The 15,053-nt window shown below is 40.5% G+C and overlaps 1 protein-coding gene across 4 annotated transcripts in view; it reads right to left on the reverse strand.

The window, feature by feature from the left end:
- Positions 1–12,259: 12,259 nt before the first annotated feature.
- LOC129763179 (cilia- and flagella-associated protein 43) overlaps positions 12,260–15,053 on the reverse strand; it is a 90,117-nt gene continuing 87,323 nt past the window's right edge. For all 4 annotated transcript variants that reach the window (XM_055762001.1, XM_055762000.1, XM_055762004.1 and 1 more), the window contains 2 exons: positions 12,763–13,178; positions 12,260–12,696 (listed from right to left, as the gene is read on the reverse strand). In XM_055762001.1, the coding sequence (XP_055617976.1) occupies positions 12,369–12,696; positions 12,763–13,178 (744 nt within the window). In that variant the 3' untranslated portion in view covers positions 12,260–12,368. The remainder of the gene's footprint in view (positions 12,697–12,762; positions 13,179–15,053) is intronic.

Consider the following 15,053-nt stretch of genomic DNA (forward strand, 5'->3'; position numbering starts at 1 on the left):
GCAATCGGCCTATACGAGTTGTGATCGCAAGCCGGCTTGTTGGGTTTCCGTATGGCTATCACTCTCACTTGTCTCCAGTCATGCGGGACAATATTCAGCTCCAGAAACTTGTTGAACAAGTTCAGGAAACGCTGTTTTGCCAAGTCGGGAAGATTCTTCAACAAGTTGAATTTAATCTTGTCCGACCCCGGAGCTGAATTGTTACATGAGAGGAGGGCAATTGAGAATTCTACCATCGAAAAATTCTCATAATCGCATTGGAGCGGAATGTCGCGTACGACGTTTTGTGCAGGAACGGAATCGGGACAAACCTTTCTTGCAAATTAGAAAATCCAACGGTCAGAGTATTCCTCACTTTCATTTGTATGGTTCCAGCCACGCATTCTTCTAGCCGTATTCCAAAGAGTGCTCATAGCTGTCTCCCTTGACAAACCATTGACGAATTTCCGCCAATATCCACGCTTTTTTGCTTTAATCAGACCTTTTAGTTTGGCTTCTAGAGCTTGGTACTTTCGAAACCATTCCACTAATCCAGTTTTCCTGAATTTTTTGAAAGCGGATGATTTTTCAAGGTAGACCTTTGAACACTCCTTGTCCCACCAAAGTGATGGAGGACGACGTCGGAAAGTTGTTGCAGGAACACGTTTCTTTTGAGCTTGAAGTGCGCTTTCGTAAATCAAACTCGATATAAAGTTATACTCTTCGAGTGGAGGAAGTTCATGCATTGAAACAAGTGCTTCAGATATTGTTTCTGCAAATTTTCTCCAGTCAATATTTTTCGTGAAGTCATACGCAATATCGACTGACTCACGAGAACCTGATTCATTGGCGATCGATAAAATTATTGGTAGGTGATCACTACCGTGGGGATCTTGGATTACCTTCCACGTGCAATCCAGGGATAACGAAGAAGAGCAAAGTGATATGTCTAGCATACTTGCCCGTGCAGGAGGGTTGGCTATCCTAGTTGCTTCCCCTGTATTTAAAACTGTCATGTTGAAGTTGTCGCACAGATCATAAATCAACGTGGCACGGCTGTCATCGTAGTGTGACCCCCATGCTGTTCCATGGGAGTTGAGGTCACCTAAGATTAGCCGCGGCTCCGGCAATGCCTCGATGATATCAAAAAACTGATGGCGGCCGACCATGGTTCTTGGAGGAATATATATCGTGGCAATGCAGAAGTCTTTGCCATTGATTTGTGTCTGGCAAGCGACAACTTCAATGCCTGTCATCGATGGGAGAGTGACTCTATAGAAGGAGTGACATTTTTTGATCCCCAATAGTATGCCACCAAACGAGTCATTTCGATCGAGGCGAATAATGTTGAAATCGTGGAAATTCAGCTCGTCGGCTGAAGAAAGCCATGTTTCACAGAGGGAAAATACATCACAGTTAGAACTATGAACTAAAAATTTAAATTGATCTAGTTTAGGGATGATGCTTCTGCAATTCCACTGTATTACAGTGGTCAAATCCTTGACCTCTTGCACTGAATTAGGCATCGAGGGAAATGAACGCTGCTAAAAAACCACATTTTTCTTTTAAAAATGTTCTCACAATCGGAAGCAAACATAATACTATACTTTTAAGAGGGTCATTTATATTTAAAGCATTTAAAATGTTGTCCACCAGGTCAGAAAGCGCAAGCAAACCAGATTGTGGCTGTTGCCTCGACCGCGAAAATGGAACAGACGGGGTGGGTGCTGCTCCGGGAAGTGCTGAGGACCCCTGGTGCGTAGAAGAACCGCTTAAACCAGGAGGTACTTGCTTCGGTCTATTCTCAGCACGTTCAATTCGAGTTTTCATTCCAACTGGGGAAGTTTCGGTCGTCTTTTTGGGGAGTGATGGAAAAGAAGTAATTTTTCTTTTCCTGACGGCACCCTGCGATGTACCGGAGCTTCCTGCATTGGGAGCGTCAGCAACAGGCTCGTCGTTCTGCAGAATGGAATAGGGATTGTCCTGATTCGTTGGTACGGAATTCTTAAGCATTTCTGCATAAGTCCGCTTGGAACGTTCCTTTAAGGAACGCTTGATTTTCTCCCCTCGTTGTTTGTACACCGGGCATTGGATAAGATCATGAGGGGTCCCGCCGCAATGAAGACACTTGTGCTCTTTCGCGCATTCTCATCATGGCTGTCTCCACAATCTGCGCAACGTTTTTTATTGCAACAATAGGCGGCCGTGTGACCGAGTTGCATACATTTGTTGCATTTCATTACCCGGGGTACAAACAACCGAACAGGTAAACGAAGTGCACCTATTGCAACGTAGTTTGGAAGGGCGGAACCCTCAAAAGTCACACGAAAAGAGTTTGTCCGATTGAGAACCCTTTTGTCATTTTTTTGTGACACAGATTTCAGTCGATCGCATGCAAGAATCTTCACAGTTTTTAGTGAAGAGTTCTTGAAGCGACCGACACCATCGATAATCTCTTTTCGAGTCAAACCCTTTTCGGTTATTACGCCGTCTATTTCGACGATGCAACAGGGCACGTATACGCGATACTCAATCGCAAAGAGGTCGCAGCGCGTGATTTCGTTCGCTTGGGTCCTGTTTGAGACGACAACTCGTAGTTTGTCTGGCCCCATCCGTGTAATCTCGGTAACTGCAGAAAACTTCTGAGTAAGTTCCTTCGAGATACGAATGACATTGAGAGGTTTAGATTTTCGTCTAAAGTATACAATGAATGGGCCTTTGGAGCCTTCATGGTTTTCTTTTGGACGAAAATCCTGTTTTTCGTCAATGTCCTCATCTTCGGAACTTCCAACTTCATATACAGAAGTTTCTTCCTCAACTTCTGCTTCATCTTCCTGCTCTTCAGGAGGAGGATCAGTATCGGAAATATTCAATGGCGTCGATGGGGGATCCTTCCCGCCCTCAGCCATATAAAAAAAATCGGTCAACTGTTCGATATGAACAGAATATAATGATTCAAAATAAATAAATGAGTGAAAAAAAAATATTTTTTTATAAGGTTATGATTTATTTTATGTCAAATAAAATGCTAAAATGAAAAAAAGTTCCAATAAAAATTCAACGGTATATAAGAAATAATGATCACCCCTAATGCCAACGTTTGCCGATTTGGTTAACACAAAGTTGAACAATGGTGTATATCGTGCACAGAAGGAAGAAGGAATGATAGGGAAACAAAAGAAAAATAAATTTCTACTTGCCGCGGCTGTGTGGCGTGTGTGATGAATGTGTCTGATTTGGATCCTCAGCGCGCACCACTTTAAATTTCGCTACACTCGCAAGCGCAACCGATGAAAAAGTACACTATTATTCGATGTGAAAAAAACACCTTTGTTGGATCGATTAATAACTTGTCCGATCTGCTTGCGAGTTGTCGAACCAATGATCCGCTTTTGGTGCAGGTAATTCTCGAATACGGTTAATCAGTGAGTGTACAATAATTTCGGGACGTCCGAACAGTACTCGCAACTCGCAAGATTACTCCTGTTAAACACGATGGATGCAAGAGACGGCTACGAACGGAATCTAGTGCTTTCCCCTTTAAACTCCGTTGAAGATGAAAAAGATTTTCTTCATCGCTAAACCCACAAATTCTCGTTAAACTTTCGTAACTCGATATGAACAACGGCCATTCCTCAGGGTTGCTAGAAAATACGGGTAAGTCTCGCGATACAGCTTGCCTGGCTGCTAACTGGCTTCTACTTAGCTCATGACTGGAGACTGCTACCGTCTGACTTCGAATTCGAATTTCCGTGATCTCTATTGCATACGAACACACTATTTATAACATTAGATCTCGATTCGAATTTCCTGCTCATGATCGGTTCCTCACCATGATCACCAAAACGTTGTAACACGGCGAAACGATCTACCAATTGCTTCTTCTCCAATGCATGTGTCTGGTCGGAAGGCTCTAGTTCCAATTATAATCGACTTGACACTCTTACTCCTACATCATTAATCGCTGCCTCGATTGTAGTCGAACATGCCTTAGGAACGGCACCGGTTGACTTCGATGCATGACACTGCTCTCCCGTTAGGTGATCTGGAACGTGTGAACTCGAAGCTGGTTGTTCTCACAGATTCTTCAGTGCCTTCAACTCCTCGTCTTTTTGCCGCAACAACTGCTCAAACGCCTTATCCTGCTCGTCTAATATCCGCTGCAACAACTCCATCTGTCATATAGCAGCAAGCCTTGGGAATAAGGTGACGTATATTTCATCACGAATAAAAACGTATTTTCCGTTCCTTTGTTTTTCTCTGTGATTTTCAGTAATATTCAAGACTATTTTTGACGGTATTTCGAAAGAAGCCGGGACGATATACTGAGAAGAAAGGATTTTTCTTGAAGTCGGAATTATTTTTCAAGTGTTTTTGGAGTGTGAAGTTGCCATTGGACCCGCTTCAAGGATTTTAGAAGTTCTCTATCATTCATCTAGATACATTTAATATAAGTTTTCGTTTTTTTCTTTCACGCATACGTATACATATACATATACATACACATATTTCATTTTATTATTTTTTTTTTTAATTTTATCATTTAATATTTACGTGTTCTAAAGAATCTTCTCTCTCATTTTTACGACTCTTTCGACTCTCAACTTCCACGTATTAGACAATACCAGAACGCCCCGGCATCATCGAAAAACCGTTGGGTGGTATATTTCCGTCCGAAAGGGAAACCTCTAAGAGTATCTCAAATTTGCAAAGACCTGACGTCTAACTACTCAGGTGTCTTAGAAATGACGAAAGCCAATAAAGATAAACTTCGTGTTGTGCTCTCAAATTACAAAGACGCTAACGCGATAGTGAGAAACTCTATGTTCACTAATGAATATAGAGTTTATATTCCGGCTCACATTGTTGAAATCGATGGTGCAGTTACGGAAAAATCTCTTCAACTTCAAGATTTTGTAAAAGCTAAGGGTATCTTCCACAATGCAAATATTCCACACTAAAGTTTTGGAGGTGAGATCTCTGAACTCTTTGAAATCTGAGGGTACAGAAAAAAAGTATTATCCTTCTGGCTCTTTTAGAATTTCCTTCGAAGGCACAGCACTTCCAAATTATGTGCTTATTGACAAACTTCGTCTTCCAGTTCGGTTATATATCCCTAAAATAATGACTTGCTTAAATTGCAATCAGTTAGGTCACACTAAAACCTACTGTTGTAATAAAACGAAATGCTCAAAATGTGGAGACGACCATAACGAAGTCACTTGTAACAAAGATGTTGGTAAATGTATTTTTTGTGGAGATGTTCCTCATATAATTAAGGATTGTCCGAAATACAAATAACGTTCGATGAAACTCAAGCAATCACTTTAGGATCGTTCTAATCGATTCTTCGCTGATATGTTCAAGGCAGCTTCACCTCAGGTACCCGAGGCTTCAGAAAATCCTTTTTCTGTTTTATCAGAGGATGATGATTCGGATTCTCAATTTGATCCAGTAATCACAGGAACAGTCAGGAAGAGAAAAATTACTTCTTCATCTAAGCCATCTAAAAAAAGAGGATTGATCTCTAATAATCCAGAATCTTCTAATTATTCTCCTCCACCCAAGAATAACCCTCCTGGTTGGAGATCTTCAAATTATGACGTTCATTTCCCTGAATTGTCAAACCATTCTCAATTTACTTCTCAATCGGTTCCTGAATCCTCATCTTTTACAGGAGGTATATCCTTTTCATCAATTGTTCAATGGATTCTTGATTTTTTCGGAATATCAGATTCAATGAAAGGTTTAATTTTTGCTTGGCTTCCTTCTATCAGCCAGATAGCTAAACAAAAGACTTCAAAGTGGCCCCTCCTCTCGTTCATTAATTTCGATGTCTAATTTATTGGATGAGTCAGGGAAATCCTCTATTTTGCAGTGGAATTGTAGAAGTATTCTTCCTAAACTTGATTCTTTCAAGCAAATGCTCCATTTTTTGAATTGTGATGCGTTTGCTCTTTCTGAGACATGGCTTCGTTCGGACAATGTGTTAAACATCCATGATTTCAATATTATCCGTTTAGACTGCGCTGATTCCTATGGAGGAGTTCTCATAGGTATTAGAAAATGCTACCCATTTTACAGGATTCTCCTGCCTTTAGTCACAGGAATTGAAATTCTTGCGTGTCAGGCACGTATCAAGGTTAAAGATTTATGCATTGCTTCTATTTATATTCCACCAAGAACTATGCTTAATTATAGAGATCTTGTGAATATTGTTGAACTTTTACAGCAACCTAATCTTATTTTGGGAGATTTCAACTCTCATGGAATTGGATGGGGTGAGTCTTTTGATGATCGAAGGGCCAATTTGATTTATGATCTTTGTGAGGACTTCAACATGGCAATTTTGAATACAGGTGATGGAACAAGAATTGCTCCATCTTCAGGCCGCACTAGTTGCTTAGATTTGTCCCTGTGTTCTTCCTCTTTTTCATTAGATTGTTATTAGAATGTCATCCAAGATCCACATGGAAGTGATCATTTGCCAATCACTATTTCCATTTCAAATAATTCAAAATCGTCTGAAACAACAAATATTCAGCATGATTTATCTAGAAACATTGATTGGAAGAGATTTTCTTCAATTATTTCAGAATCGGTGGCATTAGTTCATGAGTTACCCCCGCTGGAAGAATATAATTTTCTAACTGGTTTAATTCTTGACTGTTCTATTGATGCTCAGACGAAGCGCTTTCCTGGTAATTCGTTTCGTAGACGTCCTCCTAATCTATGGTGGGACCAAGAATGTACAAATCTCTATAAAGATAAATCGAATGCGTTCAAGGATTGGCGAAAATTGGGCACCCGTGAACGTTATGATAACTACATTTATCTGGAGCGTAAATTCAAAAGCTTCATTAAAGCTAAAAAGAGAGGCTATTGGCGTCATTTTGTAAATGGACTTTCACGAGAGACTTCCTTGAGCACTCTTTGGAGAGTTGCCAGCAGTGTTGTAAACGGTCGACATTTCTCTCAACCATCACATACCGCCCTTGCTCAAGAGTTACGGCTCAATATGTATTGCGAATGTAACCAAGAATGCATTGCTCGGTTCTAACAGTCACATCAGAAATAAACACACGACTATCAATTGAACGTTTATATGTTTTCTCTTTCTGTCGACCGTACCCAGAAGAGCGATGAAAATATGCTATTTCCATTCTACCATTCGTGCTCATAACCATCCCTCAATTCCGGCTAATATGACTGTAGTTTTAATGTCATTTGACATTAAAACTGCAGTGGTGTGCATTCTTTTTCTCCCTTTATTCTGCATTCAAGCGTAGCTGCACATATACATCCACCTGCTCACTCACACATCCATACACGATGGATGGTATTCAGACGGATTGCTATATCAAAGCAACCGTCGAACTCTCCCCTATCAAGTGCGAATGTGTTGAATGAACGTTTTCAGCGGTGAGCGTTCCCCGTGAACACTGTTGTTTAATTACGGGGCGATGGATATCTAATGTATAGGACGAAAAAAAGCCGAAATGTCATATGACATTTTTAGTTCGACGGTTGTTTGACTGTTCATTTTATGATGTTCATTAATGACACAGCACATACGTCTCCATGAACAGTCATACGATGGTGACCATTAGCAACACTGGTTGCCAGACAAATGAGAAATTCATCTCATTCAAATGAAGAAGTTGAATATTCAGAAAGGTGGATTTTTGACTTTGCCAAGAAGATATGTCCAGACTCAGCCCCCGCACCTTCTCCCTTCTTAGAGACATCTGATGATGTTGAGCCTCCGTTCAGTATGACTGATTTTTCTCTTGCTCTTCTTTCTTGCAACAACACGGCTCCAGGGTCAGATAGGATCAAATTTAATTTGTTGAAAAATCTACCTGATAATGCGAAGAGACGTTTGTTGAAACTGTTCAATGCTTTCCTTGAGCAGAATATTGTTCCACATGAGTGGCGACAAATTAAAGTTATAGCTATTCTGAAACCTGGTAAACCTGCGTCTGATTATAATTCTTATAGACCAATTGCAATGCTATCTTGCATTCGCAAATTACTAGAAAAAATGATTCTCCATCGTTTAGACAGCTGGGTTGAATCTAATAATCTTCTCTCGCCTTCGCAGTTCGGGTTTCGTAGAGGCAAAGGAACCAATGATTGTCTAGCGCTTCTTTCATCAGAGGTTGACTTTGCCTTGTGTAGTAAGCAACAAATGGCATCAGTGTTCCTAGATATCAAAGGTGCGTTTGATTCTGTTTCCATTGAAGTTCTTTTTCAAAAACTTCGTCGAAATGGGTTTTCCCAGAAATTAAATAGTTTTCTGTTTAACCTAATGCGTGAAAAACATATGAGTTTTTCTCATGGTTCTTCGTCAGTTTAGCTACATGGGTCTTCCTCAAGGCTCATGTCTTAGTCCAATTCTTTACAACTTCTATGTAAATGATATTGATGTTTGTTTATCGGGAAATTGTACCTTGAGACAGTTTGCAGATGATTGTGTAGTATCGGTAATGGGCAAAGACAGCACCGATCTTCATAATCCTTTGCAAGATTCTCTTAACAATTTGGTTGATTGGGCCTGTAGATTGGGTATTGAATTTTCTTCTGAGAAGACAGAGATGGTTGTATTCTCAAGAAAACATAATCCTGCACAAATACAGCTTAAACTTTTGGATATACCTATTCGTCGCTCGATGTCATTCAAGTATTTAGGTGTTGTGTTTGACTCCAAAGGAACATGGGGTAAACACATAGGCTACTTGAAATAAAAATGTCAGAAAAGAATAAATTTTCTTCGATCCATAACAGGAACTTGGTGGGGAGCTCATCCTGAGGATTTGATTAGGTTGTATAAAACAACCATTTTATCTGTTATGGAGTATGGCAGTTTTTGCTTCAGGTCCGCTGCCTGTACCCATATTTTGCATCTGGAAAGGATTCAATATCGCTGTTTGCGTATTGCTCTAGGTTGTATGCAGTCAACACATACAATGAGCCTAGCTGGCATACTTCCTCTTTCCGTACGTTTTTTCGAGTTATCATTCCGTTTTTTAATACGGTGTAAAAAACTTAATCCGAAGGTGATAGCAAACTTTGAAAAAATGTTGAACTCAGGCTTTCGATCTAGGCGAATGTCTCTATATCATGAATTTTTGACTTTGGAAAGTCCATCTACTTTATCTGGTTTCCAGATCATTCCTTCGATTTTATCCAATTCCTCTATTACTATCGACCTGTCAATGAAGGATTATGTGCATAATATTTCAGATGATCTCCGCCATTTAGTTATACCTGCGATATTCCTGTCAAGGTATAAACATATTGACCCAACCAAATCTTTTTTTACTGATGGATCTTGTCTTAATGGATCCACAGGCTTTGGTATATTCAATATCAACTTCTTCACTTTCCGTATGCTTAGTTTACCTTGTTCGGTGTTTGTTGCAGAATTGGCTGCAATATACATGGCCTTACTCCATATTCAGACCTTGACCCCAGATCACTTTTTTATTTTTTCTGATAGTCTCAGCTCTTTAGAGGTACTCCGTTCAGTGAAAACTAGATATGCGTCGTATTTCTTATCTGAAATCCATCAACTTTTAAGTGCTCTGATAACTAGTTCATTTAATATAACTTTTGTATGGATTCCGTCTCATTGTTCGGTACCAGGAAATGAGAAAGCAGACTTTCTAGCTAAGAAAGGCGCTATGGAAGGAGACTTATTCTATAGGCCTATTACTTTCGATGAATATCTTCATTTTCCTCGTGAACGGGCACTTGTATCTTGGCAGTCAAGTTGGAATAGTAGTGATAAAGGCCGATGGCTATATTCTATCATTCCTAGGGTTTCTCTCAAACCATGGTTTAAAGGGTATAATTTTTCTCGTGATTTTATACGGGTAGTGTGCAGACTCATGTCTAACCATTATTCTTCGAATGCACATCTTTTTCGAATTAACATCAGTGATAGTAACCTATGCGTGTGTGGTATAGGATATCAGGATATTGATCATATTGTGTGGTTTTGTTCTGAGTTTCAAAATGACAGGTTATTTTTAATAGAAAATTTTCGCAATAAGGGAATGCCACCTAATTTTCCGATTCGCGACGTTCTGGCTACTCGTAATATTGATGCTATTTCTTTAATTTATGATTTTCTCAAATCCATACACTTTCAAATATGAATATATATGTTTAGTTTTCCTTTGTTGTTTTGATTTCCATTATTAGCGTTTCCTTTTCTCTATTGCAACTTTCTTCTTCAGAATTCGAAAAGTGAGCAGATTTTCATCCCTTCCTCAGTCCCAAGGAGATAGCTAGTTCCTAGGAGATGGACATCTCTGTAACAAGAAGCTTAAACAAGAAGCCTTTAATATTATGTTATTGTGAATTTTGTCATTATCCATATTGTAACATTTTACGAAAAGATAATAGGGTTTTTATGCCTTTTTGAGAAAGAACATTGGCATTGTTCTACTCAAATAGGCTTTTCCCTATTCATTAACTCGGCTCATTGTTACTTAATGTTGCTGAGCCATTTGAAAATAAATTTAGTACAAAAAAAAAACTCCATCTGTCTATAAAGCTGACGATCCTGTTGATCTTGCTGTTTATTTTGACCAGTAGTCCTTTCAGCGAATGGTGTAGAAAATCCGACCGGGACCAGAGCTCTGGCACTGGAACATTGCTCACAACTACAATCGCGGTTCTGGATACTTTCGTTCACACCTACACATTTGAAGTGATACAATAGCCCACGAACATCGCATGTTACCATCCGGCTGCTATTTGGGGATTGACATAGCGCACAACTTGCCTCCTCGTCGCGGTTGTGACAATATGTGTGTAGAAATGTTTGTCGCGCTCAACCATCAGCGTCAAAGTTTGTTCAATCCATGAAAATCCATTAAAGTAATTGTCGCTCCCCAAACTCGTGATAGAAAGCTCAATGTCGTCAACGCGAATTACCATCTCAAGGGTGTGTAGTGAATGTGAACGAAAATACACTGCTGTTTCGCAATAAATTCCGTTCTTGTATCGAGCTGTGTGTGTTTTTTTTTTTTTTTTTTTTTTAAAGAGGTGAGGAACGCTCTACCAGCCTTACCTGGGAAGGGTTAACCCAGACGTCGAGTGGGGATCGCACCCACAAAAACCAAGCCCTCTACTCGTTGCCTTATTCCCCCTGGGACCACATCTAGGCGACTACTTCAGGGGGCGGCATGTGCTCACTTCTCGAGTTTTCAACGCTAACTAGCGTTGTCCTTCCCTTTTTCTCAATATTTTTTTTTTCTTTCTATTCGTTATTAATTCCACTGCGCTGATGTCCTCTTCGCAGGCATTTTGAATTTACCCGTCGAGACGTGAACCGATTAGGAATTGCCCTCCAACTTGACGCGCAACCCGTCACAGCCACCCTCGCGGGGTTTCTCACCTGTCGAGACGTGAACCGATTAGGAAGCGCCCTCCAACTTGACGCGCGCCCCGTCACAGTCACCCTCGCAGGATTTCTCTTCCCAACGGAGCGCCGATTAGGCAGTGCCCTCCAACCTGACGCGCACTCCGTCACAGCTACTCTCGTGGGGTATTCACCATTTTGATCGTGGCTTCATCCTTGATGCTCGTTTCTTCGAGATGTTCGCGGTGTTCCTCCATCCAGGAGGAAGCTGTGTGTGTGAAATCATCTCAAGGCATGAATGATGTCCTCTCATTGTGTTGTGCTGGTTAGCTCGGTCGCGTCTGTGGTTTCATTTCATTCCATAGTTTGTTTTAAACTACTTCAGTTCATTCACCTCTAGCCCTGAGAAGGACCCTTATGGAAAAAAAACTCTACTCCATACTTCTCCTTCACCTGTCTCGTCGCTCGTCGCTCGTCGGCTACGATGTGGCTCCGATGACCGCCAAACGAGAGGTGGTGTGGTTTCGAATCGGGGATGGCTTATTTATACCAAATATGTGTAAAATGGGCAGAAACGGATGTTTGAGTTGCTCGTTTTTGATGGTACGGAAGGTAAGTACACAAACCGGCAGAACAAATGTATGGGAAAATGGTAATGCGTCCAGTTTTCATTCATTTAAAGCTTTATGGATTACGAAATTGTAATGTAAAAAACATCAAACAAATCTTAGAGAATTTCCGATTCGATTGGTTGGATTGGCTAAATGGCCTTGTCAACAAGCAAAATATACGTTATTGGTCAGATGCAAGCCCACGTGTGCTTCATAAAATACCATTGCATTCGCATACGGATCGATGAACTACAACCGGAATAAATTTGAACTCAATATATCGAAAAACCTGTGTTTTATTGAGAAAAAAGTTCACACATCCTTAATGAAAGACCAGTTAATTTCATCTTGGTTGATAAGAAATGTGTTGGAATATGATATAGTAGTTAATTAGGCATCAATCATTACTTCAAATGTCTGCCAATGGTTTCTGACATTGTTGAAGGTGCTGTTAGTGTTGGATATGTTTTCAAACGTTGCAATTCTAGAATTGTCCCGAGTTCCAATATTTGCGAATGATGAGTTTGTACCAGACGAACGAAACGTGCGCGATCAACAATCGCCGCCATTCTAGTTTGAGCTGCTCGCTGTTCATTTTCCTCTAATTCTGAATCTTTCAGCAGATGTTGCTCTGTGACATCGATGTTCAGTTCCTGAGTTTGTTTGTCCAATAATTTATTTTCTTTCCTCTTGATGTTTATAGTGTCCTCTAGCTCTTCGACAGTTTTCTTACTGAAATGAAAATATTGATTACCTCGTGTCTACTATATTATCCACGGACACTAATTTCAAACATACACTTCAAGTAACATTTTTTCCTGTGCGTAAATCGTGTTTTCAATCTCTTTTTCAAGTGCCAATTGTCCCAAATCGGCGACTATTCCCATTTCTTTGTTCTTCAACCAATCTTGTACTTCCTTAGTAATTTTACATTTTTCAATCATTTTTACGTGGTCCTTCAGGTCCCTTATTTCAAGCTTTAACGTTTTGTGTTCCCATTCCTGGGCAATAATTTTACGCCTAAATATAGCCGCATTTATCATTGACTTAAGCTTTTTCTCGCCCGCTCGCTTTATTACGACATTTATGTCGTCAACGTCTGTGCGATGTATTAGAATACAGTTGAGGAAGTCACTAGTTTTTCCGGACATGCTTACTTCAATTAAACCACGTTTGATAATGATTTGCACATCTCGATTGGTAGAGTCGTCGTACTGAAAAAAAGAATATCAGTTATAAGAGGTCGTGTGTTCAAATATCTTGCATTGAAACGTGAATGATAAGTAAGTTTCTTTTCATAGTCAACAAAATAAAAAAAGAAAAAAAATAGTCCTCAATTGGGTTCTCAGATGGGGACCAACACTAGGGTAGGAGCCTGTTCGTCGGTCTCAAATGTTCCTATCTCACGCCTCCTCGAAGATCACATGACGACATTTTTAGATCGGGTGTGACCTGGCAACACACACCTTGTCTTGACTCCGAGGATAATGCCGACACGAATCTGCAGGCGATACGTTTGGCATCAAGACGTTGATGACATTCGCTGGATGTGCCATCAACCAAGTGAAAACATAGAGAACATTATGAGAGGCTGTTCCGTTTTGGCCAACGCAGCCTACACCGAGCGCCACAACAAAGTGTCACTCATTGTTCATGTGGTATATTGGAAGACAACGTACCAAACTACCGGTATCTGCCTACACCTGTCCTTGAAAATGACCGTTTGAAGCTGTTCTGGGATCGCACTGTTCTGACCGACCTCTCGTTCCACCACAAGCGTCCGAATATTATGACGTATAACAAGAGCGACCGACACTTCACCATCATCGATGTCGCTATTCCACTGAACCTGAATCTGGAGGAGACCCACGGTCTCAAAATTTGTAATTACCGACCATCGGCCGTGGAACTCAAAGGATTGTGGGAGCTGAGAGAGGTTCCGAGAATTGTTACAGTCGTTCTCTCTGGAACTGGAATTGTCCCGGAAACACTTCTGGGAGCGCTAAAGATGATGGACATCGTTCGCTTATTAAGCGATCGATCTTAAGTTCAAACTCAGGGCCCTCAATTGACCATCTTTGTTTTGTTATAGAATAACTACGCGATGGAGATCGATTCAGTGTCGAAATCCTGGCCACTCTCTATCCATATGCAAGCTCTTCTTGCAACAAGAGAAACTTCGGGCTGTTGTGCTATAAATAATTGTTATGTCATATCAGCTGTCTGCGCTGTCCGGTCTGCTGAATAATGGAGGAACAGAAAGAATATATTTACGCCTGAATGGCTACTACTGTGTAATTTACAATTTATAGAACCATAAACATATGTTCACGATTAAAAACCTGGCTCTGTTACAGTTAAAATGCTAATAAAGGCCGTTTTATATTATCCAGCACGTAGCGTAAACGGCACGTACAGACACGGGCAGACAAATACATGATGTATCCATATTATCAGGCATAGCAACTTCTCTGTACGGACCGGCAGCGCAGACGGAGCGGAGAAATTTGTTTTCGGAGCGGAAGAGTAAATTCGCGTTGACGAAATTGAGCCAAGCGTAGCTACTGGGGATTGAATCCGTTTCGTACCGAAGAGCGACGAACGCATCCATACCAAGAACTTCGATGTTTGATATGCATGTATGGTGCTACTCGCCCGTGTAGTTCGTGCCCGGCACCGGCAAAATATTCTTTTCGAGAATTCCTTCATGCATTTGTCTGAAACGAGCTGTCTATGCCCGGAGCCGTTCCGCTATATATACGCATACACATTTGAGACACACGCAATAATATTTGTCTTGCATGAAACGTGCCGTGCCGGTTACGCTACGTGCCTGATAATATAATATTACATTAAGCCTAAATAAATGAACAAATGGGATGAAAAAAATAAAATAGTTTTATATTCTCTGATATCTTGCTATCTACATCTACTGATGAGAAATGTTACGAGCGTTGCGTCGGCTCTGTCTTTGCATAGGTTTGTTATAGCACCCCCAAATCAAATTTAGGTTGTCTGGATAAGAAAAACCATCTGCGGTGATTTTTTTTGTAAAATTTATTTTTAGGTTTGATTGATTTAGGTTTTCT

This window comes from Toxorhynchites rutilus, chromosome 1 (assembly GCF_029784135.1).
Source record: "Toxorhynchites rutilus septentrionalis strain SRP chromosome 1, ASM2978413v1, whole genome shotgun sequence".
In the NCBI taxonomy this organism is placed as follows: domain Eukaryota; kingdom Metazoa; phylum Arthropoda; class Insecta; order Diptera; family Culicidae; genus Toxorhynchites; species Toxorhynchites rutilus.